Here is a 27,899-nt window from a genome sequence, read left to right as displayed (position 1 = left end):
ACATAATTCACAATAAATGGAATGTTTGTCACTCTCAGGTACCTGAACACACCATCATCCTCTCACATGCATTCTTCATGGCCACGAGAGGGGCTCCAGATTGGCCAAAAGGTCACAGATATGTGTGCTGATTATCAAACATCTTTAGTGAGTGATGGACCACAATCCTCTCCTCCTCTCTCTCATGCAACGAAGAAGCTCTTAAGGCTGCATGAGTGCAGGTGTGCACAATAGGATGTGTTTAGGATGGATCTATAGAAACATCACATCGGCACTCACAGATAAAGGTTTGTCTAGTTTATTATGGCACTTTGCTTTGTGGCCTTAATAACCAAGAACACCATATATCTGTGTGTGCCGGTGTTTTGTTTCTACTGATCCTTGCCACTACCGTATATCATTTAAGTTTTGAGCCTGTGCGCGCCGCTTCTCCACACATTGTTCCCAGACGGATCTATCATGACAGTTAAGGCTACTCCTGCAGAAACAAAAGCTAAAGAGCAAAGGGATGCACACACACAAGTGTAGCTACTAGGCACTGGGCTTCTACGCATAGCGGAGTCCTGCCCCTAACACACACACATACACATCTACATACACACACAGCAATGGGGGTTGAAGGGACTCAGGCATAGGGTCTGCTGCAAAGTGACAGATGTGGCGACAGGCCATCCAGTCAAGCAGAAACACTCAACGGCTTCTTCAGCTGAAGACCGGGAGTGACATTCACTGAGGTTAGAGAGAAAAGTGTCAGCACAATCACACACACACACACACACACACACACACACACACACACACACACACACACACACACACACACACACACACACACACACACACACACACACACACACACACACACACACACACACACACACACACACACACACACACACACACACACACACACACACACACACACACACACACACACACACAAGTAAACAGAGCTTTACCTTTTTCCATAAGCTCTGTTTATAAAAGTTCAACTGAAAACTGTGTCAAATTTGTGAAATGTGTTTAAGTTGTCTGTACAGCAAGTTCAACTATAAAACTGCCTCATTGTAATGAAGACATTTTCCCATAAAAAATGGAGGCATATCAATTGTTATTGCTGTGGCAATATTTGATCAAACAGGGAATATCCTCAAAGACTAAAGCAAAGTGCCATATTCAGCAGGAAGCATACAGACAGACCAAGGCAGACGGAGAGACGCCTGCTGAAGACATGTCCTGACATGTACCAAACATGTACCGACTTGTAACCGACTGCTTTCCTCTGAAATAACTATGTATTCTCTTTTTAATAAATGTATGTGTCGATTTGACAATAAATGACGAGCACTTAAAAGGTGCAATGGATTTAACAAGCCAAAATATTGACTTATTTTACATTTGGGCTTATTATTGTTCGTCCTTCCCTTCTCAGTACTGTTCCCTCTTTAACTGGACTGGAGTATTTCACGCTCAGCTCCATATGTGAACTTTCTACATCTATCCTGTCTGTAATGTCAGTGCCGTGTCAAAGAGGAACCTGCTTTAAATTCCTAATGATACACCGCCCACACAAAAAAATGTGCCCTAGTATCTACTCCATGAAACAGTAAAACAATGATCTAAAATATGCAGACATATAATCCTGAACTCACAAATAAGGATTGTCATTCAAGGTTTATGTGGTAATAAAATAGGACAGAAAAGTTATTTATAATTTAAAAAAAGAAGCCTGTCATTGAGTTTCTCTGCACTGAACTTTTATTTTGTCCATACTAACTCACTAAATCAGTTTTTCTCCCCTACATATTGTGTAACCATGGACTAATGCTGTCAACTTGCAATTTCGCCTCATATTAAAGGTGAGAACAATTAATGTTGTTTCCTATTCTCCTCTCATGCATATTTCATGAACAACATAGCCATGTTTGTGCATGTTTTATCCCTTGTGTTTGAGAAAATATAAATGTTACAGCCTGTTCAAAGCTGCTCAGCTGAAATTAGTTATGTGGTGTGTTCATGTGTTGTGGAAATCAAGAGCTTCTTAGACTTGATTCAGACCTTTTATATTTGTCTATCCTGGGGCTTAGCAAGAATACGTGACCCAAGTTCTGAGTATAATGTACTGATAATAACTGGTCTTTAATGGCTGATGTGCTAAGGAGACGCAAACTAGAAAAATAAACAGTAATAAAGTTTTCACAGAAAATTATTTTGTACAATTTGAAAGTTAGTCCCGAACAGTCTTAGAATTTTCAACTGAAAGTAAAGAGCTCTTTAACCTTAGGTAAGGCCTGGTACAATCTGTTTCTGTTCCCCATCAAAAACAAAGTCAATCCAGGCTGTAGAGTAGACCATGTATTCACCCTACATCTGCTTGGTTTGGTTGGCAATGCCAGCTACCCACCCACTGAAGAGATTTGCATAATGTGCATGAAGCTGCCATCTTATAACACTGCAGACAGCATATACACAATGAGTAGGACTTATTTTTATAGTATTTTGAATGCAGATGAGATCGTAATATACGATTTAAATGACAATACTTGTGTTTGTGTGTTCGTTTGCCATCATGCTGCAAAAATAAATATGATTAAAATGTGTTACATAAAGCACATTCACTTCCTAGATAATTTTTTAAGAAGGCGAAGTGTCATTGTTTTCAAAGTCACCTTCCATCTGTCAAACTATGCTGTTTCCAAAAGGAAAAGCAAATATAATTGTTCAGTGTAGTCACCCTTCCTTTCAAAACAGGTCATTTCCAAACTCAAACTCATCTCATCCTTCTACTGTTGGTCCCATCTCCATCACATACACCGCATATCTAGCTGTGTATGTGATGGAGACTTATTATTTGTAGACGGCAGTGGGACAAAACAACGCTTATTTGTCAAGGGCCAATGCCAAGTACAACCTGCAGCACAAAGTGAGTTGGACTAAAAACAGTTGGAGGGAATATTTACTAGAGGACATATTCAGTAGTTTCTAGCATTTCCAAAACATTTCTTGGAGCAATTGTGTGTGTGTGTGTGTGTGTGTGTGTGTGTGTGTGTGTGTGTGTGTGTGTGTGTGTGTGTGTGTGTGTGTGTGTGTGTGTGTGTGTGTGTGTGTGTGTGTGTGTGTGTGTGTGTGTGTGTGTGTGTGTGCATCAGCTGCCCAAAGCCCCCCCCACCCCCGTAGCCCTTTCATGTCACCCAACACCAGGGGCTCGTGGCTGTGGCTGCGGGTGGTCCACTATGTGAGAACTGGTTCCTGCAGGGGGTGTGAAGAGACCCCCTGATGGTATCAAAATATATACCACAGGGGGACAAACACAAATGTACACACACACAAACACTGTCAGTACTGTAAATTGTACTCAGAGGACTTGGGTGATTTTTCCTAGACAAGACAAAAAATGATTAGGACTATCTTCCGGCGCAGACTGTAAAACACATCTCTTTCGACTCCACTTCGAGCGATAGAATTATTAACAAAGCACTTATATACTAATAAAGGGCTGGCTTATCTAAAGCCAGTTGAGTAGCACTTGAAATGTTTTAGCTCTATGAAACCTGATGTACTTATATGATTCTGTTTTCTTCAAGTTTGTATCTTGTTGGTCGAATGCACTTATTGTAAGTCACTTTGGATAAAAGCGTCAGCTAAATGCAATGTAATGTAATGACTATCTAAAAGGACAGGTACTTAACTAAAAATGAATTTGCAGGGGTGGTAATATATAGTGATCTTGTGATTTTGATTGTTGTTATCCAGATGAGATTTAGAATTAACTATTGATTCAATAAACATAAAATAGGAACTATATTGAGGCTCTTACTCCAATTCATAATGTGTGGAACTGTTCACTGAATTATAAAACAGAACAACTAACTGGTTGAGATGAATGTCACAGTGTGCTGAATCAAAAAAGCTGTAATAGGTGTGTGGGAGTAAACAGTTCCTTTATTTAGGAATAGGCAACAGCAGTAACTGATAATCATGTAACGGTCTTCTGTCTGTGTGAGAATTGTGAAATAAAAGTATGTATAACGTGTATTTTGTAAAAGCAGGGGTTTATGTGCCCAACTGTTCCTCTACTCTGACTAATGGAGTCCCTAGCAATGGGGAACACCCTCTCTGTGCTTGCACAATTACCAGGGAAGCCCATTGTTATTGATTGAAATAGTTGCCAACGTTATTATCTGGGAGATGGCAAGTATTAACAAAAACTCCAAATTCAGTTTGAAAAGAAAATCATTAAAAGTTAATTTTATATATCTGTTATAATGTCGTAAAAGTCTGGACCATTTCGATTTCATCAAACAGAGGTCTCAACCATCTGTGTTCAAAAGTCTTTTTCAGAAATCTGCCTGAATCAAACATCTAATCCCCTTGGTTATTTAAGGTTTGGCTGAACATATAGATATGTAATAGGTGCAATGTGACCTTGTAGCTATCTTTGTAGGAGTTAAAAGACCTAGGAATGAGTCAGAGGAAACACTTGGAACAGTATTGACAGAAATATCATGATTCAGACAGGAATGCAAACAAACAGCAGAAAGTGGGGCAGTGTAAATAATCTCAATATCTTCTTGACTTTCCATTTCTCTCTCTCTCTCCATACTTTCTCAAGAGGCTATCCTTGTGAAAAACAAGGTTAGAAAACAACTTTAAAAAGATAACTTTTTTTCAAGTCAGTACAAATCTGATTTGGCTCCATAATATGACTTATTCACAATATATTTTAAGAAATATACAACAGTTGTTAATTTCATATCCTCTTTCAGTCTCACTCCGTAGGCTTTCATTGGTCTTCCTCTTTTGTTTCATCTCTCTTTTACAGGTAATGAGTAGTGTTGATCACAACATTGATGTGAGGTTCAAGTTAATTACAGGTAGAATAACCAACTAATTATGGAGTGTGTGTTGAGTGGGTGAACATGGGATGTGTATGTGAAAACAAATGGAGACCAGTACCTTAGGAAACATAGAATAGAGAGAATGAATTCACCTTTTGCTTGCAATTCAAACTATAATAATTATATTTAAATGTATTTTTCTTTAACCAAATGAATAGTGATTCTAAATAATCTAAATGTCTGTAGTACACAATTACTCAAAATACAGGCTGTTACTGATAATGACAACAAAAAGGCTCTGAAAAACATTTGAAAAGCTCTGTCCATTGTTTTATAGGTTTGTGAAATAAAGAATCAACTTATATATATTTCAGTTTACACAACATTTGACAGGGGATACCCAATCAACAACCCATCTAAGGAAACTGGCATGACTGCCTTTCCCCTTATTGTTTAGTTTTTCTGGCACGCAACCTTAATGTTTTCCTTCACTGCTCTAATCAGGGTTCTTTTCAGATACTGCAGGCAGCTGTTTTTTAACTGAAGGTACCTATTGCCAAACAGCAGGCAACAAAGTTTTGGTCAGTTAGTCAAAAACTAAATAAAAAAGGACAATGGGCCTAAATATTGCAACAAAGAAAACATTTTGGTGTGTAAACTGGCAATTGTTTACTTATAGATTTAGCCTAACAATGTTATAAGGTGATACTTTGTTAATATTGCGTTTACAGCTTGCTCTGCTGCCCCCAAGTGGCCAAAAAAACAGTAAATGCTGCTTTAAAAAAAATTAGAGTTTAAGGGACAGTGTTTAGAATTTGAACACATCAAACTAGATTCAAATGTGGATATGTTGATTACAATAATTAACACGGCCAGAGAGTACTGTGCTATTATGAGCCACTTAGTAATTTACTTTTATATCTAGTTCTTGCTGTTCTGTATGTGGTGTGTGAACCTGCCAAAAAGCTGAAAGGGTTCAAACGAGGGACTGGGTAGATTAAATGACCCAATCAATCTATCATCGTCCAAGCTCCCAAGCTTCAAGTCTAGACTTCAAAGCAGACGCAAACTTAAAGACATGAGCCACTAGTCACTGTGTTTGCCCTCCAATGCACACTGGTGTGTGCCTATCATGACTCATGAGGACTTATGGAAACAGCCTTGTACTAATGTAGTTATCTTCAATAGAGTTTCAGGTTATGAACCAGTCAGGGCAGAGCCCAAAGGCTTCACTGTTTTCCAGGAGGATGTAAAAACAATATATGTTAAAGAAAAAATAAGAATACTGAAAAAGATATTTCAGATCAAGAGACAACGAAGGAACAAGGAAGTTGAGTATAGTACTCAGTGATATGTCACATTCCTTCATTCTTGCTTAAGATAAATTGGTTCCAAACTTTATATTGTGAAAAGCACTCAAGATACCCTGCTGTAAGATAAGATAGGTAAGAAAAAGTAGAGAAAAATAAAAAACAAGAAAAACATGGGTAGGTTGTAACGGGTACAAAACGTGATACATATAACCTTTTTTTGTTGGAGTATTGAAGGAGAGACCTTTGAGTAGGCAATCAATATAAATATTTACTAGGCTACGGTAACAAACAAGAGGGTGTAATTTATTTTGTATCTTTTGTTTCGCACGGACTAACAAGGAGGAAGTTGGTATGTAAACAACAGAGCAGTAGTGTGCTCAACAGCTTGGGAAAGGGAACACATACACAGTGGTGTTTTGGGAGGAAGAACTAAAAAGCCAAATGTGAGTCAGAGGACTTACAGCAGTTAAACATTTTAACAGGCACAAGCCGCCTCGTGTGTGTGTGTGTGTGTGTGTGTGTGTGTGTGTGTGTGTGTGTGTGTGTGTGTGTGTGTGTGTGTGTGTGTGTGTGTGTGTGTGTGTGTGTGTGTGTGTGTGTGTGTGTGTGTGTGTGTGTGTGTGTGTGTGTGTGTGTGTGTGTGTGTGTGTGAGACTGCGAGTGTGTTAGCCTTACAGACAATAACAAGGCCCTTGAGCTGAGCACATGGTGCTGCTGTGAATCTAAGTGTCCTACTGCCACCTGTTGACTGAAGGTGGAACTGCTCTCCCCTCCCCCACACATGGTTGTGCGGCAGGAATATAGGGTAGTACTGTACAAATTACCTTTATGTTAGAGCAAAAAAATAAAAAACATGTGAAAAAGAGAAGCCAGAAGAACAAAACCATTTGTAAAAATAGGAGAGTAAAATAGGGAATAAGGATGTTTAACTTTAACTTATATTAAGACTTCACTGTCTTTCTTTCAGTCGCTAAAAGCATCCTGATGTGTTGCTCAGGTCCACTTTTAGCAGTTATTCAGCTCTTATCATTTCTTTATATCAGATGCTATTACTTTCCCATGTTGGATTTGCCCCCCTTATACTGTAGTAAAGAGTGTGTAGTAATAAAGAGCACAGGGCAGTAAAGGGGTGCATTGCAACAACAGCACTATACAACAGACTACAAATGTTAGTTATAAGAGGATTAAACACTACTAAAACTATGAATACAGCTAAAGACATACTGGAGCAGTAAACTATGTAGAACACTTAGAAGCACTAATGGTTAAAAGAGCAACACAGCGGAAATATGGCAGAAATACAGTAGTACTACAAAGTATGGTGTTTATCAAAGGCTTTAGTATATTTTGATATAACGAGGTAGAGTAGGGAGGGAAGAGAGGTGTGGACACAAGTTCACAGAGGACAGAGCAGATGGTGTCTGCTGGACTTACACAATCTCTCACACACACACACACTCTGGTGACATAATAGCAGCATGCCAGGTGTGTAGTTGGTGGCCTGCAGTCTGGTGTGTGTGTGTGTGTGTGTGTGTGTGTGTGTGTGTGTGTGTGTGTGTGTGTGTGTGTGTGTGTGTGTGTGTGTGTGTGTGTGTGTGTGTGTGTGTGTGTGTGTGTGTGTGTGTGTGTGTGTGTGTGTGTGTGTGTGTGTGTGTGTGTATTCCATGATCCTCCTTTGTGTGAAAGGGGCCCCCTATTCACTAGTCTCTGCTTCCAGCTTGGCACTAAATCACAGGACAAGACGGTACACGCGCACAAACACACACACGCATGCACACACACCACCCTCTGCTGCCTTTTTGTCTAGTCTATGGAGAAACTGAAAAGAGGTCAAACAAGAAGACAGAGGCAGAGAATGAAATGAAAGACGACCACAGCAGTTTAGTTGAACTTTAAGAGAAAGAGACCAAGAAAATATAAGTATTAAGTATGAAGACAAAAATAATAAAAACAACTATTTTATTTAGTGTATTTTGTCCCACCAGTGAGTTGACTTAAACTAAGAATGCACACAAAGATGCATACACAAACAGCATCATGGCCATGCATAATGAGTAGTGTTAGAGGTGAGACTGCAGCTGGGTTGTCCAAATCAGCCCGAGCAGAGTGCCTGAGGAAATTGTGTGTGTTGTGTGTGCGTGACTGTGAATGTGTTTATAGCCAGACATAGTGGGTACCAAATGGCCAAGTGACAAGGCCAGAGAAAGAGATATCAGACAAAATCACTAAGAAGCACACAGGCAGGTGGAAAAGAGCACAAATTGAAGGATTTTCTTCTGTGTCTCAATCGTTGCTACCTTGAATGAAAAATGAACCCTGTATACAGGTTTTCCATCACTCCCCAGAAACTTGAATTACAGCACCTACAGTACACTAACCCGCTGTGGTATGGTATATCACCACTATAAAAAACACTGGCAGTTTTGCTACCGTGATACATATTACATGGATGCAACAAGCAAGCATAGAGGATACATCTGTGGACCATGTTTTGAGCTAAATGGACAATACACCATTTTAAGGGCAATATTTCCACATGTACTATTTACGTTTCAGTGCAAGAAAAGCAAAGGTGAAACTCATAAAATAACAATGGTGTGTGTGTGTGTGTGTGTGTGTGTGTGTGTGTGTGTGTGTGTGTGTGTGTGTGTGTGTGTGTGTGTGTGTGTGTGTGTGTGTGTGTGTGTGTGTGTGTGTGTGTGTGTGTGTGTGTGTGTGTGTGTGTGTGTGTGGGACTGAAGTCTGCTTTGAGTTTATTGGCTACAAAACAGCGAGATTATGAAAAAGTGTTGCTGAAGTCTGAACCATTTCTCAGGGCATGAGCGCACATGGAGAAACTTCTGTTAGAGTGAAAAATATAAGCAATTTATCTGCTTGGAGGAGCATCAGAAAATCAATTTTTAGCTTCTCTATGAGAGCTTTCCCAGAGGATAATGAATTTGACTACACACACACACACACACACACACACACACACACACACACACACACACACACACACACACACACACACACACACACACACACACACACACACACACACACACACACACACACACACACACACACACACACACACACACACACACACACACACACACACACACACACACACACACACACAGTCTGTGTTAGTGCTTGCATGCTCAGCAGTTTTCCACATGGTCTTTCCAATAGACGGCACTTTGATGGTAGTGACTTAACTATGATCAATGTGCTGCCATCAATATTTCAATCTCTGCTCCTCTGCGTCTCTTTACTCTGGCTCTTGCTGCTGGGAAAGACGCTGTCCCCACAGGGTTCATTTACCTTTGTGGCAATTTATTCCAAGGTGTAATTCCGATGTTGCTACTAAACTTAAATTTGAACACCAAACCTAAAGGAATAGATGATCATTTTTGGCAAACGTTGAAAGCCCCGTCTGTCCATGTGTACATGGCTGCAGAGGCAGAGGTAAACAGGAGCTGACACCTGTCACAGATAGCCAACAAGCTTGCCCCCATATCTGTCTGTCCATGGTTATCTGTCATGTGTCATCGAGCTGGATTCAGAAAACAAAGCAGTGTCATTTCTGCTAATATCTGTGTTTGACACAGATGACATCAGTCATGTGGAAATGAAAGAAAAAGCAAATTATATTTGTAGTATCATTATTAATGTTATTATGTGCATTCAATGTATGATGTTATCATACATATAGGCAGCCTGGTCAAGATGTGAAAACAAATGTAATTATATTGTCAGTTGTATGCGAACAATTTTTTTAATAGTGACATACATAAATACATTGTGTTTCGTGAATACTTTTTTATTTAAGAGCCAGCAGTTGTGTCTATAATAAAAAAAACAATACTGGTGATACAAGGTTTCAGTTGTTTGTTGTCATTATGCCAACACTTGCTGGAGCCCAACATTTGGCGCTTTCACACCGCAGTATTTTTCCCACAAAGGTTCATCAGAACTTAGTTCATGAGAACTCTTTAGTTGGGTTTACTGGCAGGTCGCAAACAACTTCACGGCGTATACTGCCACCCGAAGTCCCCGGAGTTGGGGACTGGCCAAGTCTTCCGAGTAAATCGCCAGAACTCCGACACCTCCTCATCTTCACCGGTCCCATGTTTTCTTTTGTATTGCCATAAGTTAGCCTCTCTGCGTTTCTGCGCTGGGCTAATGCTAATAATGCTAATGCGAGGATAATAAAATGCACAGTGCGGCTTCAACAAAACTTTTTGGGAGTTTTACAGGGCGTGGTTTGCATTCCACCCAGCCAATCAGTAACGGTACGTCTACACTACAGGCATCAAAAAATGCTTTCAACGCTTCGCCCATTCACTTGAATGGGGTGACGTAGAAGATTTTTAATCTTCGCCGAACTGCATTGTGGGGAGCGTGGCATGGCTTTGCAAGCATCACGAGCATCTATCGGCATCAAAAGTTGAACAATGTTCAACTTTTGAGGCTCGATGCTTGGCATCAGCCAATCAAATCCCGTTTATGCAAATCCCGCCAGTGCACGCCCAGCCAATCAAACCGCGTGCAAGCTGGGAGAGCCAGACCGCAGTTTTTTTCCTCATATTCCAAACGAGATATTACGGTAGCAAATCACCCGGTTCTTTACGACCGGAACTATTTACCAGGATACAAACCGGAGGAACCAGGCATGGAGGGAGGTGGCAGAGACAGTGGGTGAAACTGATCGTTTTTTCACCTGTTTGGAGAGTTTATATCCAGTTTACTTCGTTTTAACATTGCTATTGATTTGTATGTCGGGGGCGGGATATTCATGTGATTGGTTGCTCGCAAAAAATCGCCAAGCTTCAGACACGCCCAGCTTCAAGATTTTTTCATGCCTGTAGTGTAGACGGGCCGTAATAAGAACCTTTTTCTCCCACGAAAGTACCTGCTCTCTAGTAGGGACGGAAAAGGGGCTAAAAAAGGTTCTCATTAACTAATTTTAGTTCCGGCTCTTTTTGGTGTGAACGCGACATTTCGGAACTATATTGGAACTAAAGTGGGAAAAGTACTGCGGTGTGAACGCGCCTATTCAAGCTGTGTGATGATAGCCAGCACGCATGGTGCACACTAATGCAGTGTGTCATATGGGAGTGGTAGCAGTGTGTCTTTATCTATGAAGCATCAGGTCCTGTTTTAGATGGGGCCATTTCCAAAACATCTTCTGACAGTTCAAAATGACAATGCGACAGCCACAATGGGGGTCTGAGGACCACAACAGAAATACTCTGGTACTCCTCTCCTGTCACGTTCTCCAGGCAGCTACCATGTTTACAGAGCAGGGTTTACATGTTAAACCTTTTTTAAGAGGCTTTGAATGGGAAGGTAAAATAAAAATAAAGAAATGTAAAACATTATTGTTATGGAACAAATATATATTATTAAAGTTATTACAGGTACTACAGTGTTATGGCCGATCTATAATCAGAACCATTTGTTGAAGTATGTACAGTTGGATTCATATTTATATTGAAACTTAATCTTGTTCAAGAACAAGTCAGGTTCAGTTAATCTCCGGACAAGAGGACAGATTTATGTCAGAAAAACTTACAAGGTGAGTTAAATCCAAATCTGAGGAACATGGCTAAACATTTCTCTACTTCTGTTTCACACACACACACACTTTAAGATACACAGTTATGTGCCAACACACAGACCAGCTCACACTCGATCAGTTTCCCAGCATGACTGTCACGCACAACACTCTGCACACGAACCCCCACACACCCACCTATACACTCACACAAACACCCACAACCTTGTCATTTCCTATGACATCCCAAGCCTCCATTACCTGCATACATTAACCAACCTCTCTGATGTTAAAAATTACACATTCGTAAATTTGAATAATTCAGATTATTTTAAAAGCTGTGCACTCACTCACTCTCTTTTTTCCAGATGGAAAGAGAGCTATTTACCTCAAATCGCATTTGAATAATTCCTATAAATCCTTTCAAAGTTCCCAGGGATAAACCAATCAAATACCCCCAACGCTGCCTGACTGGCCAATCAATTATAGCATTCATACTTGCAGCCTTTTTTTATTCAAAAGACATCAAATAGCAAATCAAATTGCAGGTCCTATTTGTGAGGCTCAATTTGTTTGAGATAAGAAAAGGTGGCTAATAGAGTGAGAGAGAAGGGGCATCGCTGCAGTTCCATAATGTGATTCCAAACCTAACAAAAAATGTTGATGCAGTAAACAGCGTGCTTTAGGTTCATAAATAAAGAAGCTGATTCTATTTGTTAACAGAAGGGAAATATATTATATGTGACGGAAAAAATATACATTAGATGGCCAAATGATTCCTGAGCGGAACTTTCTTATCACACTCAACGTACGTATGGGTGTGCGTCTTTGTATGTGTGACTGTGATTATGATAGATGGTAGAGTTAGAATAAATAAGCAACAAGAATATAAGCATGGATAAGTACATGACTCCTGAACTTACAACAGGTTAATGCAGACTTTCAATAACACAATATTTAAAAGGTTTAATAACTCAAACACTTGATTTTGACTGTGTTTACCAAAGAGCAGCGGATAGATCGTTTAACGTCATCTCGCTCTCCTGCCATTACCCTTCTCTGTCTTTTTCCAACAGTCTGATAATCATGACAGGCGGTAACCTCCAGCTTCCTCTTTCTCTGTTTTGAAAACAACAACTAACCGTCTCTGACATTTGTTTCCTGCATTTTAACAGATTACACACACACACACACACACACACACACACACACACACACACACACACACACACACACACACACACACACACACACACACACACACACACACACACACACACACACACACACACACACACACACACACACACACACACACACACACACACACACACACACACACACACACACACACACACACACACACACACACACACACACACACACACACCCTTAATCTGATATCCACCCTGAAGTTCCTGCTTTGTGACAAGTTTGCATGATCGCAATTTGTTTGACCACAAGTTAGATGTATAACTAGCAGTTTAAATAATTAATTGTATTCAAATTAATTGATTTAGCTATGGTTGTCATAAGGGCTGTAACTGACAATGCACAACAAAGCATTTTGAGACATTTATTTTATTCTTATGTTTTATTATTAAAAGGCAGCACCCTAATGTTCGCCTTACAGGACAGGACAGTAATAAAGTCATTCACACAACACAGGCTTCCCAAAATAATGTATGCCCTGCAACTTCTCCCGAACAAGTGTAAAGGGCAGGTGCACTGTGGCCCACATCTAACATGTGCTCAAACACACACACACACCCAGGTTCAAGCAGCTGGTGAGTTTGTCCTTGACTGCCCAGCCCGGGGCACTGCAGCGGCATGGATGCAGCTGTTTTAAAGAGTTCTGGATGAGATTTAGAAAGCCATGTCCTTGTCAAGGGTATCTTCTTGTTTTTCATTACCTAGAAATACACTGAGTCTGTTTTCAGAACTACAATCCAACTGCTTCAATTGTCATGTTTCGAAATCTACAAGTTATCCAAAGAGCACAGTTGGAAGGAGCCGGACATCTAATTGTTTATTGGATAGCAAACACTGTTTAAGTGTTATTCTTGTGTACATGACAGTAAAAGAAAGGGAGTATAGTGGGATTTCTTCAAAATCTGCTGTGATCCTGCAACAAAAGAGGTTTAAACGGCTGTGCAGCATGTAAACTTTGTTATGCCCCAACACTAGACTCCAGTGTTGATATTTAGTTTTCATTTTGATACCTGTATTAACACAACCCCTGGTTTTGGCATAAAGACTGTAACAAACACAGTAACCAACAAGGTGACCACACGTTTTACATATTGGGCCAGTATAAAAATCAGTACAACTGAATCCTAAATGCCTGTTGCCTCAAAGCAATACCTTTAAATGTTCAGAAAATCAGAGCAGAAAAACCGGCTGTTATCAAAGCAATGCTAATGAAGCATCCACCATTAAAACATATAGTGTTTATTATCTGACTATAATTAGTTTTAAGTAAGAGGTCCCTACTATCTTTGACAGCAGTCAGGGATAAGGTCTTAGTTTACTAACACTGAAAAAATAAGAGAACATTTGATCAGGATTCAAAAAAACAGGTACTCTAAAACATGCATGAACAATAATATATTAAAAGGATGAGACAGTTGAGCTGTGTTTGCTGCAGTGGGGGTCCTGAATACACCACACACAGCATTCGACATGACATGAGCTGGTGCTTTGTAATCCAGAGGAGAGAAGAGGGGAGATGGTGTGAAGGGGTGGACCTGAATTTAATTTGTATAAGATATTGTGTTTATTAGTTTCCGTGTTTGTATATGCATAAAGATGTAGTATACAGATTTGTACAGACTACACCAATAAAAAAAGTTATGGATGGATAAGTGTGACGTGTGTTCTCAGTGTAGACTTGACCTTGAGTGACCCGCCTGAGGCTCTAACAGAGATATGGCCTGCTGTGCGATTAGGGATTCTGGGAGTCTACTGTTAAGGAACAGATGCCAGGGCACAACAGCTGTTCATCTGGCATCATCTCCCCAAGATCCCTGTTATCCTTTATCAGCACCTTCAATTGTCCAATAGTAGCACTTCCAGTTCAACAGCAGATAAATCAAGATTCAGGACATTTGTCGGACATTCAATGATCCTTATCGTCATTTAAGTACCTCTTTTTTCAGGGAATACTTTGCAAGTATCCAGCAAATAAACAACTTCATTCAAATTCCTGTTGTGATAGTGTGTGTCTGTGCAGTTGCATGTGTGGGAGAGATAATGCACTCACCCTGGAAAGACTGTCTGGCTCTCTCCACTAGCTCCTCAATGGAATAGCTGGCCAGGTCTCCTCTGGCATGTTTAGTCTTACAGTAGGTACACGCATTCAAACATCTAGACAGGAAAACACAGACAAGATGAGAGAAGATGAAATACAGTATGAGTTGTATTATTGGTATTATTCGTTCAAGGTTAAGGCATTCAAAAAAGCTTGTAATTAAAAGTGTGAAAATATGGCTACATTTGTTGCAAAAACAACAACTTGTAAAACTCAATCATGTAAAAATCATAATGCATTTGTTAGCTTCTTGTTTTAAATTTGATTGGCATCAATTTGAAAAAAGATCCAGACAGGTCTAAATTTGAAATAAATGTAAAATCTGAAAATTGACCAAATCAGACAAGAAAGAAATGTAAGACTGAGATACTTATGGGATGCAGTCAAACTGAATCCAGTCTGGGGAAAATGACAAGCTGAACTAAAAGAGGGGCCCATCTAAAAAAAAAAAAAAAGAACAATATCAGTTTAGCTGTAAACTATTTTGTGCCTTTACCTTGCCATCAGAGAGCCATTTACAAAGGGATTATCCAGTCTGGTTGCTTTGGCAAGAGGCTTCAGTCCCTAACCAGAAAGTGCTGCCATAAGGCAAGGTAAATATTGTATATAAAGTGTACACTTAAAGCTCATATTGATTCCTTCATGTGAGCCTTTCTCTGAGGTGTGTCTATAATGTATTCCTGCTGGCCCAGCCACAGCAGGACATTGGTTAAATGCTGTGCCAATCCTGCCTGCTTTTCCAGACCGGGGGCTTGCAGACTTCATACAACCCCAAGTCAAACAATCAGATACTATACCATTTGATTTGCACATAAATCAACTGAATAGTGGAGTTCAGCAGAGATTGAGGAGACTATGATGAGTGCACAAATAGATGAAAGAAACTTTATATATGCACCTTTTCCCAAAGAGCAGACGCAGGAGAAGAAAGCAGGGGTTCAAAACTGTCCTTTCTTTTCTGAACTGTTCACAGAACTCTAGCTAGCTTGATAATAACCGTGGACAGCTGTCGCTTGACTCGTTTTTTTTAATTGACCATGAAAGGGAGGGATCAAGACTATGAAGCAGAAACAAAGTAAATTGGTAACAAATTGCCTCACAGTAAATCGAGAAGCATGGCATGGTTTAAACTCTAAAGTTGAAATAATATGTATTGCTCTTTGTTCGAGATGAAGGGGGCTATTCTTCAAGAGTTAAATCCCTCCTGAAAAGAAGAAGAAAGGCTACTGTTTTTTTATTTATTTACTCCATTAGGGTTTCTTGTCTGACCTCCAATTTGTCATACTGGGTTAAAAATATACACTGTTGTTACAATAGTTTGTTTTTACTGACTGTTTACTGGCTTAAATTGCTGGCAACAGCTGTAGTTACTTGCAGGAACATGCTGTTCCGTGAAAACTAAAATTGTTTATTGTGTGTATTTATTGAGTTTTTACTCAAAAGGAAAAACAAGACCAACTTTCTCTTGACCATGACAAATCAGTTTCATCTCTTAGTGTGATCATGTATCGGGGGAAACAAGTGAGCCTAGTTGGTGGCTTTAGCTTTGAGATTGGAGTTTTTACATGGGGATGAATCTAACACTGCCACATTCAGCTGTCAATGGTGTTTAACAACAGTAATGTTAAGCACTTATAATATCACATATCTTAAGAACAGCATGATATGTGATGTTTCAACTAAAATCCCAAACTAGAAAAAGGTGTGACTAACGTTGGAGGACAATCCACTTACTGATAAAGAAAACAACGTGAGCATATATCCACACAGCACCACTAATGCAAGCGTTTGACACAGGGAAAACCTCAAAAGATCCAGTGTCTTTTATAAAAGTATGACACTGTTTAAATTGGTTTGTGAAACATGTCTTACTAATGATTTTAAACATCAAATTCTGTGAAGTAAGGCAGCAGTATTTGACTATGAAATCAGACTGTCGTAGATAGCAAGTCTTGACCCTGTATCTGTCCGTGACAAACTCATGGAGAAATTACAGGGATTCCCAGAAGCTTGGCAAAACCATGTCAACAACACAGGACTCAAGGCCAGAGTAATGAAGCAGTGGAGAGAATATAAGTGTATCCTCATAGTTTACATTACTCACTGAATAAAGTCTAAAAGCTTTCTGGGAAAAACAGGGTGAGACTCACAGATGAAGTTCAGAAAATAATTTCAGAGAAAACTAATTCAGTTGAAGCATGGAAGTTACGGTCATTATGAATTCCACCCAAAAATTGGTTGTAAAGTTTAAAAGGTTTTTCCAGGAGGAAAGGTTATTTGGAACTACAGTTTGACTATGGGTTAAGATTGAAACACTTTTACACATGTAGCTACTTAGCAGGTCAATTACAACACATTGGACTAAAGCAAGAGGGTCTAAGGGACCTTTGAACCTTCTTTACTGCATTTACTGGACTGTGAAAGACCTTCATACTGCAAGTGCCGACTGAGACAGCTACAATATCTTTACAATCATTTTGAAAAACAACCACAACGCCGGGAGCATTTTTTAATGTCACCGTGGAGAAAACTGACAAACAAAAAGAGAATATGGCTATCTATTCATCTATCCATCAATCTCTCCCTCTCAGGGTATTGCTTATCAGAGTTGAGGGCACTAAAGATGGCAGCTAGGTCACAGGACCTCGCTGTAGAGAAAACACAGACAGATGGGGCCCTGCATGTGCACACACTCACACAGCCAGACACACACACGCACACACCACACACCACCAGGGGGTCCATCCATCTTAATGTGATCAGGCCCAGCTGAGTGGATCATACCAACATTAATCTCATGAGACAGTTAGTGGCCTTCTTGTGTGTGGCGTGTGTGTATGTCTGTGTGTGGCATGTGTATGTGTGTATTTTGCATCAATCATGTGTATGTGTGTGAGTGTGCTGGTGTGAGTGTGCTGCTGCTTAACATTTGTCCAGTATCACAACAACGCATTAGCAGTTACGAATTCACAATCAACCCAAACAGACTGCGACAACTAGTCAGCACCCTCGGACTGACAGTGGCTGAAGGAGAGGAGCGGTGTCACTCTCCATGACACACACACAAACACACACTCTTTGCTGTGTCTTTTGGAAGACAAGAGAACAGAAATAACAGATGTTTTGATTACTTTTACATTTTAATTGTATACTATAAAGCAACAGGGAAAACATTTTGTAGAAAGTAGCTGAAATAACACACTACTGTTACAGGTCATGATTAATACCAACTCACTATTGGTGTGAAGGAAAAATACTAGAACTTAAAATATATATTTCTTCTCCTTATCAAGCCTCCATCCTTTTTCCTCCTTTGTTTCTGTCCCCTCTGCCTTTTACTTCATCTCGTTAATTAAACCACAGAGGTAGCTGCTGAACTTGACAACAGTGTAGTTCATCAATGTCCCCTCTGTGTGTGTGTGAGATAGAGAGACTATTGTGTAGTTGCAGCCTTGCAGAAAAGCCCTGAGGTTCCTCTATACATTTGTAAACCACACACACACACACACACACACACACACACACACACACACACACACACACACACACACACACACACACACACACACACACACACACACACACACACACACACACACACACACACACACACACACACACACACACACACACACACACACACACACACACACACACACACACACACAGTATAATTCCCTTTGGAGACGCTCCCTCGTTTAGCATCAGACAGACCAGGAGAGAGGAAGGAAAGAAGGAAAAGGTTTCTCAATGATAAGCATTTATACTCTACATGTTAATTAGAAAACTGCTCAACGCATAAACAAATTGGGCCATTTATGCATTTACATGAATGTGTGTGTGTTTATTGGGTTTGTATTGTGCAGGCTTGAAGATGTAATTATGAAAGCAAAGCTTAAACTGCAAGGGGAAGTCTGGGTATTTTTCAAAATGTGAAGAAAGATTATTTATCGCTCTTATTGTTGAGACGGGGAGAGGGGTGGAGTGGGTATAGGAGCAAACAAAACCTTAAACTGCCATACGAGAGAACAAAGCCTCAAGCCTGTACGTTTACTGTTAGTGTCGTGTCAAAGTGGAGGTGGCTAAATAATGTGGAGTCACAGAACAAAGAATGCTGATACAATGGAGTAAAGACCTATTAGGAGCAATGAATACAGGAAGATTAGTTATTCAGAGAAAGGTTGGCAGCTTAATCATTTTTACCCTTGATACAGACTATGAGAGGGTTGCATTCAAGTTACAGTACATGGGAACTTTGTATGGTCCTGTGTGACTGATAACAGACAATATTCCTTATAACTCATATCCTATTAGGGGCTCTACTTTTAAAACATTATCAGGTTTTGGAATCAAACACAAAGTAAAGGGCTTATAGATCTCTCTTTAAGGAGATGTGCCTTCTTGGATCACATTTTAAGCAAACAAATGTGTTTACTATGTAAAAACAGTGCTGCACCAGTTAAAAAAGAAAAGAAAAAAAGCCCTGTTTTCTGTCCTGTCTATGAGAAGCTCTGGTCAGACTGAAAGTTGAATAAACACGCATTTCTCTCACCATTATCTCTCTTAATTGTTTTTGTATTTTCTTTCCTTGTTGATGAGTGCATTTTATTATTCATCTGTGAACAGACCAGTGAGTATTTATGTGTGTGTCCTAATGCAGCTGGGCTCTCTCACTCTTCAACCCAGCCTCTGTGTTTGACCTCTCCAATTCTGTTATTTAGTCTGGTGTTCCCAGAGCTGCACACTGAAACAGCTCTGTCTGTGTGTGTGTTTTACAAAAAGTGTGTCACATGCTGACCTTAGAATTCTCCAACTCCTGCAGCAGCGTCACTTGTTGTTTTGACTGGAGAGAAAGCATGCGCATGCATGTGAAACATAAGCCCGGGTCTACAGTATATAGGAATTTCCAAGTCCTTGTTTTGTCTTTGGACAGACCTAGAGAGAGTGTTTGTAGTAGATCAGTCAGACCATTGTTACTGGATAAGAATGGTACAGTATGATGTTTGTTTTTATTACAAACCACTAGATATATTGATAAAGTCAAGTTGTACAAGATCTGATCTAAAGTTGCTTAACCAGCTTTTTACAGTATGTCACCTGTTGCCTTACTGAACAAATGACTGTGTACTTGACTTCCTGTTGTTGTCAACCTGACTGAATGACAAGTTGAATTTAGTGATGCACTACTAGATTACCAATTCAGACAAACTAAAAGTCAAAGTGATCTGCTTGTGGTGAACTAAAAACAACTCATAATCCACTGGTTTGACTGGTGACTCACTGTAGGCGAGTGACTAACTACACAAGTATATTGGAAGGTTTCATAAAAGGTAGACTTTCTAAATTCTATTTAGTGGTGTATTTTTGGTGTACCACAGATCTGTAAAAGCTCTGTTATCCAACTCATAGTTGTTTTTTATAATCTCTAACTGAGTAGCTTCTTCAAAGGGTTTCAGTTCCGCACCGAGGCAAGAACCCTCCCAATAGAGTCAAGAAGGTTTGACCTTAATTCCAGTACCTATTGATACACACTAATGCACTGGCGGCAGAAAACAATAGATGTGTCGTCAAAAATGTCAGACTGCATCACATACTGCTAATGAAAAAAGGACATGTGCTATGTTTGAGCTGCAGAAAGAAAGCCTCTTCTCAGCCTTTATGTCTCTGTCTGGACGGCTAGCTTTTGGAAGGACACATGAAGTACACTGGTTTGAGCAAAAGTGTATAAGATGAGCAGTGTGTGTGTGTCTGTGTGTGTGTGTCTGTGTCTGTGTCTGTGTGTGTGTGTGTGTGTGTGTGTGTGTGTGTGTGTGTGTGTGTGTGTGTGTGTGTGTGTGTGTGTGTGTGTGTGTGTGTGTGTGTGTGTGTGTGTGTGTGTGTGTGTGTGTGTGTGTGTGTGTGTGTGTGTGTGTGTGTGTGTGTGTGTGTGTGTGTGTGTGTGTGTGTGTGTGTGTGTAAACTGTATTTGCTTGTGACACACTGGGTCTAATTCAGTTACACAGGGGTTCTGTAGTGTAATGCCTTGTAATGACACACAATCTCATTTTGTCCAAGGAGACACATCAATCTTTTGAATTTACTGTGGGGAGCAACGTCTCTCCTGGTGAGTGAGTGGGAAGAACCACGATGGGGTGTGTGTGTGTGTGTGTGTGTGTGTGTGTTTCTCTCAGGCATGTATTTGTGTGTTAAGCAGTGGGAAAGAGGGAAAACAAATAATATGTTCAGATCAGTGGAGCTGAAAACTACCCATACATTGGTTTGATAAACAGCAGGAAAGGCCACCACGGTACATAGCTAGAAGAGGTGTGTGTGTGTGTGTGTGTGTGTGTGTGTGTGTGTGTGTGTGTGTGTGTGTGTGTGTGTGTGTGTGTGTGTGTGTGTGTGTGTGTGTGTGTGTGTGTGTGTGTGTGTGTGTGTGTGTGTGTGTGTGTGTGTGTGTGTGTGAAATGGAGCATGTCTGCATATGTTTGTTTCGGGTACGAAATAGAAAAGAAAATGGGAATTCTTGGTGTGTGTGTGTGTTTGAGTGTAAGCTAAATCAAAAGGGGATAATGTGTATACTGTTCATCCATGCATTCCCACAATCCTACACACATGTGTACGTGATCAGAAATCCTTGTGTATACACTCTTCACTCCTCTGTAACTCCACTTTCATCAGCACATTTATTTCCTGCTTTGTTGCTGCCTTAGATGAAGCATTTTTTATTCTGCTCCTCTCAGAAAAAAAATGTGAAGGAAAGAAAAGATGAGATCATTGACCAATGATCAACACAATGAAAATGCTGTGACGTAGAGCACTGAAATGGTGCTTGTGTATTTGGTTTTGAGATGAGGGAGAGATATGAACAAAGTGAATATTGCATGAACCCCATTGGTTGTGATATTACAATCTCAAGCTAGAGCAGACAAACCTGCTGCGATTGTTGAGTAAAGTGTGTGGGTTTAGGACCAAAAAGCACAAGCACATAAAATACAAAGCAGGCCAAAGCTGGCTCCTCATTTTCATAGGCCATATTCACTTCCCCACTGTAATTGCCAGAGAAATTCAAATTACAAAAGAGCACACAGGCCTGATTTAATTTGCTTTTAACTCGGCTAATGACTTCCCATCTCAACCGTTTCTCCCTGTGTCTCTCTTTCTGTAGCGCAGTCCCTTTTCTTTCAAGCTGAGACTTTTATCTGCGCAAATGCCTCCTCTATTCTTTTAGTGACTCTACAATTATTTAGTGATAGCCTTTATTATAAAGTGTGTCACCAATGAGCTATGCTGTTTCTCTATTATGCTACCACGTCAAGGCCTCTAGCATCAAAAACACAATGTGCTGAGTTCGACTGATCTCCAAACGGAAATGGTTGCAAAGAGGACTAAGAAAAGAATCGAGCAGCGGGGGGTCCGAGGCGTGCTGACTGGGATAGAAAGAGGAGCACGACTATCAGGTGCTGAAGAATGTCATTTTTGGGCTGGAAAGCATGAAAACAGTTCTGGTATGATAATGGTCAATATAAGTAAAGCAAGTATTGAACAATCTACAGACTGGAACATGATGCGACAGTTAGCAAAGGTTGAAAAAAGGTTATGGTATCGTAAAGAGATTTCAGATGTTTGTATTAATTACTGCAAGAGACAAAGGAAAATATTTGGTTGTTCTATAGTAAATGTATTGCTGTCAGAGGGATACAGAAAAAAAGGCAGATCAGGTCACTGTGTACTGCATGCCTTTGCTGTTTAGACTTTCTTCTAGCATGATATTAAGTGCGGTCAGAAAATCAACGCGTATCCACATTAATGATTCATTGTCGTCAATAAACATAAACGTTCAACTAAAAAAAAAAAGATTTGAAGCCATACAGCATATTATGGGTAGCTTGTATCAAGCAGAGATCATCATGCAGTTTATATTAAGCGGTTGAAAAAGATTTGCCCTTCCACTCATAGTGAGCACATGTTCACCTGTGCCCAAACCACGCCTTTATGTGACGTCTATGATTCAGAGATAGTCAACATCAATCATAACAATAATAAACATCAACAAAGGGGAATCCATAACAACCTATTCATAATAAAACAACACTTACAAAACATTCATAATATTTAATTATACAAATAAATAAGGTAGATAAACAAAATGGCTTCAACAGATGATAAGCTTTAACTTAAATGGATGAACAGTATACATGTGTTGCCTCTCCAGGCATTTAATATTATTACATTTATTTCTTAAATAATTACTTTACAGTTTAAATTAGCTAATGTAAAAATTAATATTATTTTGTTGTTTTAGTTTTTGCAACGACGTCACTTCCGGTTTAGTCACTTCCGGTTCAGTCTCTTCCGGCGATCTTCCTGTTGAACTTAGCTGGGTAGAAAGAATGGCCGACATGTGCATCGGAACATAATCAATCAGCATCCACTTGGAGGCATCAGAGTGGCAATGCCGTGAGTTGTTTGATTGTTAAAGGACATGTTGAAGATGTTATATTATGATGGATTTAGTTCGAAAAACTGTTTGATGTGTTGTTTAGGGCGATTTGAGTTGTAGTTGTATACAAGCTAAAAAGTGATGCAATTGTCAATCAGAATGCCTCATTTCAGTATTGGACAGTTTCTGTTATTTATAACTATGCATAACGTGATGTTAGTCATAAGGTTGTCATAAATAGACACAATATTTTTGTATTATTGTATTTGCAGTTTTCAACGTCTGTTGATGAAGAAGTGAAAGTAAAAGGTCAAGCTTACTACGACTTTGTCTCATTGGCTACGGTTTAACTCAGTGTTTAGTCAGAGTTTCGACACACTGCACGAGAACACTACAGTGAAAAGGCAGCATTGGATGTTTTGAAGTGGTCGCGATGGCAACAAGCAACAGGTCGGCTGTCGGCAGTGCTAGGAGCAGCAAAACATCAGCATCATCAGTAAGGGCAGCCCATGCTCGGGCTGAAGCAGAAGCAGCAAAGGTGAGAGCTTCATATGCTAGCCAGGAGGCTAAGCTAAAATTGGAAAAGGCTGCTAGAGAAGCAGAAAGAGCTACTAGAGACGCTCAAAATAAATTGGAAACTATAAGGTTAGACACAGAGTTGGAAGTGCTAACCCTTCATAGAGAAGCTGACGCAGCCATAGTGACAGCTCGAGTGTTGGAAGACGCAGAGGCGATGCAGTCTGTTATCGAAGACGGGAAATCTGAATCCGAAAAGGGGAAAATCGAACGCACCAGTGAATACGTTCTATCCCAGATCAGCCTTAAAAATCGTTCTCCTTCCTCACCCTTACCCGTTGCTCCCTCACTCAAAGCAAGGTCACATGACAGCTTCATATCATGGCATCCACCTGTGGAAGACGATTCACAATTACAACCTGTCAGCAGGGAAAATGCATACATCAAGCAACCGTCTCCACCAGAATTATTTGACCCAACTAAAACTGAAACAAAGGCTAAGGTTAGTAGAGCCAACCCCACCATGAATGCTCATGCTCCGTCGTATACTCCACGACATTTCCCTCAAACTGGCACACCCACGTCCAATTTAGGGGAGCCTTTGGCACAGTATTTGGTACGAAGAGACCTTGTGACTTCAGGGCTGTACCAGTTTGATGACAAGCCCGAGAATTATCGTGCATGGTACTCCTCCTTCTCAAGTGCAGCCAACGAAGTCAACCTAACAGCAACCCAACAGTTGGACCTCATGACCAAATGGCTTGGAAAAGAATCTAGTGAACAGGTTAAACGCATGCGATCGGTGCATGTCAACAACCCCAATCTGGCTCTAGACAAAGCATGGGAACGGTTGCGTGAATCTTATGCTGCCCCCGAAGTCATCGAAAAGTCAATGTTCCAGCGCCTGGACAACTTTCCTAAGATTTCAGCCAAGGATCACTTGAAGTTACGTGAGCTTGGGGATCTACTTGCAGAGATCCAAGGTGCTAAAGAAGATGGATATCTGACCGGCTTGTCCTATCTGGACACCTCTCGCGGGATAGGACCAATCGTGGACAAACTCCCTTACGGGCTTCAGGAGAAGTGGGTGTCCGCAGGGTCACGGTACAAAGAAGGAAGCGACGGGCGTTTCCCCCCCTTCGAGTATTTTTGCAACTTTGTTAGCTACGAGGCAAAAAAGCGTAGCGACCCTAGCTTCATTCATCAAGGCAGCACCACAACACCCACCAAACCTGACAAACCATTTTCACGGAACTTTAACACCAACAAACCCATCTCAGTGCACAAAACGGATCTTTCCACAACCAACGACCCTTACAAGAACTGCCCGTTACATAACAAACCCCATCCCCTTAAAAGGTGTAGAACATTCAGGAATAAACTCCTTGATGATAGAAAGGCCTTCCTCAGAGAGAAAGGAATATGTTTTAAGTGTTGCGCCTCCATCTCTCACCTTGCCAAAGACTGCAGGTTCTCTGTGAAGTGCTTTGAATGCAACAGCACCAGTCATGATACAGCCATGCACCCTGGCCCACCTCCTCAAACCGTCAAGGCTCCTTCACCGTCACGAGAGTACGGCGGGGAGGGAGAAGATGATCCCGACATTGCTGTCGTTGGAGCAAGCTGCACAGAAGTTTGCAGTCCAGGCCAGTGGAGCCGCTCATGCTCAAAGATGTGTCTCGCAAAGCTTTACCCCAAGGGTTCAAAGGACATGGCCATCAAAGCCTATGTGATCCTGGATGACCAGAGCAATCGCTCATTAGCAAGACCAGAGTTCTTCAAGCTGTTCAGTGTGAAGAGCAAACCATTCCCGTACCATCTCAGAACTTGCTCCGGCATCATAGAAACATCCGGCAAGAGGGCAGAAGGATTCGAAATCGAGTCACTGGACGGCACAGTGCTCATTTCTCTCCCACCACTCATTGAGTGTCATGAGATCCCGAATAATCGGTCTGAGATTCCAACACCGAACGCTGTTCTTCATCAGCCTCATCTCCATCACATTGCCGAGCACATCCCTGAACTGGACCCAGAGGCAGAAATACTACTGCTGCTCGGAAGAGATGTCCTTAGGGCACACAAGGTAAGGCAGCAGGTCAACGGACCGCATAATGCCCCCTTTGCCCAACGTCTGGATTTAGGTTGGGTAGTGATAGGAGAAGTGTGCTTGGGTAATGTACATAAACCAACAGTCAACACGTTCAAGACAAACGTGCTAGACAGCGGTCGCCACTCAATCTTTCAACCCTGTACAAGCTTCATGCATGTCAAGGAGACGCCCCGTAGCCTTAACAGGTCTGGTACAGCACCAGAGAGTATGCTAGGACAGACAGTGTTCAACCGTACTGAGAACGACAACAAACCTGCTCCATCAGTGGAAGACACCATCTTCATGAAGATAATGGACACAAACGTCTACAGAGATGAAGCTAACAGTTGGGTCGCCCCACTGCCCTTCAGAGAACTACGCCAGCCTTTACCAAATAACAAAGGGCAGGCAGTCAATCGGTTCGCATCCTTGCAACGAACCTTGAAAAGAAAACCAGAAATGGAAGAACAGTACGTGACATTCATGAAGAAGATATTTGCAAATGGACATGCAGAGGAAGCACCATCGCTGACAGAAGGGGAGGAGTGCTGGTATCTCCCAACGTTTGGGGTTTATCACCCACAGAAACCCAATCAGATCAGGGTTGTCTTTGATTCCAGTGCCCAGTACTCCGGCGTCTCCCTCAATGACGTGCTCCTCACTGGACCCGATCTCAACAACTCCCTCCTTGGAGTGCTTTTACGCTTCCGGAAAGAGAGGGTTGCAATTCTTGCAGACATCCAACAGATGTTTCATTGTTTCTTAGTGCACGAAAACCATCGCAACTTCCTCCGGTTTTTGTGGTATAAGGACAGTGACGTGAACAAGGAAGTTGTTGAGTACCGGATGAAGGTCCACGTCTTTGGCAACTCACCATCTCCTGCTGTTGCAACTTATGGGCTACGAAGAGCCATAAGAGAGGGCTCACGAGAGCATGGAGCCGATACTGTCGCGTTTGTAGAAAGACACTTCTACGTGGATGATGGCCTAATATCCCTACCATCTGAAGCCAAAGCCATCGACCTCCTCCAGCGAACACAGGCCTCTCTCGCAGAATCAAACCTGCACTTGCACAAGTTCGTATCAAACAGTCCAGAAGTCACAGAGGCTTTTCCACTGGAAGATTGTGCTCCAGTCGTCAAAGACCTGGATTTAAGTGGAGAAACTGCACCCACACAACGGAGCTTAGGTCTACTGTGGGAGATCACGTCTGACACGTTCACCTACTCTGCATCAACCGTGGATAAACCATTCACTCGACGTGGAGTCCTATCCACAGTCAACAGTATTTTTGATCCCCTGGGTCTACTGGCACCTGTCACAATCCAGGGAAGAGCCCTCCTTAGAGAGCTTACCTCTGAACTATCTGACTGGGATACACCCCTCCCGGAAGACAAATCAAGCAGATGGGAAGATTGGAGAGATTCCCTCCAAGACCTGAAACAGCTTCACGTTCAGCGCACATATACGACAACCTCCCTCACGAAAGCTGTTCACAGGGAATTGTGTGTGTTCTCGGACGCGTCAATCAAAGCCATCGGGGCTGTGGCCTACTTGAAGGTGGTGCAGGAAGATGGGAAGACTGAAGTAGGTTTCGTTATGGGTAAGGCCAAGCTGGCACCCCTGTCAGAACCGACAATACCCAGGCTTGAGCTGTGTGGCGCAGTCTTGGCAGCAGAGATGGCAGACCTTATCCAGGATGAGCTGGACCTGAAGTTAGATGCCATTAAGTTTTACACAGACAGCAGAGTAGTGCTTGGCTATATTTGTAATGAAACAAAACGATTCTACACATATGTCTACAACAGAGTCCAACGAATCCGGCAGTCCTCAAAGCCTGAGCAATGGCACTACGTATGTACCAAA

The 27,899-nt window shown here is 41.2% G+C and overlaps 1 protein-coding gene across 1 annotated transcript in view; it reads right to left on the bottom strand.

Annotated features, from left to right (window-relative positions):
- The window catches only part of LOC307046351 (threonylcarbamoyladenosine tRNA methylthiotransferase-like), a gene marked incomplete at its 5' end in the record, with an annotated part of 99,072 nt that overhangs the window by 24,821 nt on the left and 46,352 nt on the right, over positions 1-27,899 (bottom strand). Inside the window, one exon of the mRNA XM_079692750.1 lies at positions 14,959-15,062. Coding sequence (XP_079548876.1) covers positions 14,959-15,062 — 104 coding nt within the window. The remainder of the gene's footprint in view (positions 1-14,958; positions 15,063-27,899) is intronic.

The sequence above is a fragment of the Notothenia rossii genome (genome assembly GCF_949606895.1).
Source record: "Notothenia rossii genome assembly, chromosome: 7".
Classification (NCBI taxonomy): Eukaryota; Metazoa; Chordata; class Actinopteri; order Perciformes; family Nototheniidae; genus Notothenia; species Notothenia rossii.
Note: the sequence above shows the minus strand (reverse complement) of the source record. Positions and strands in the feature narration are given on the sequence as shown.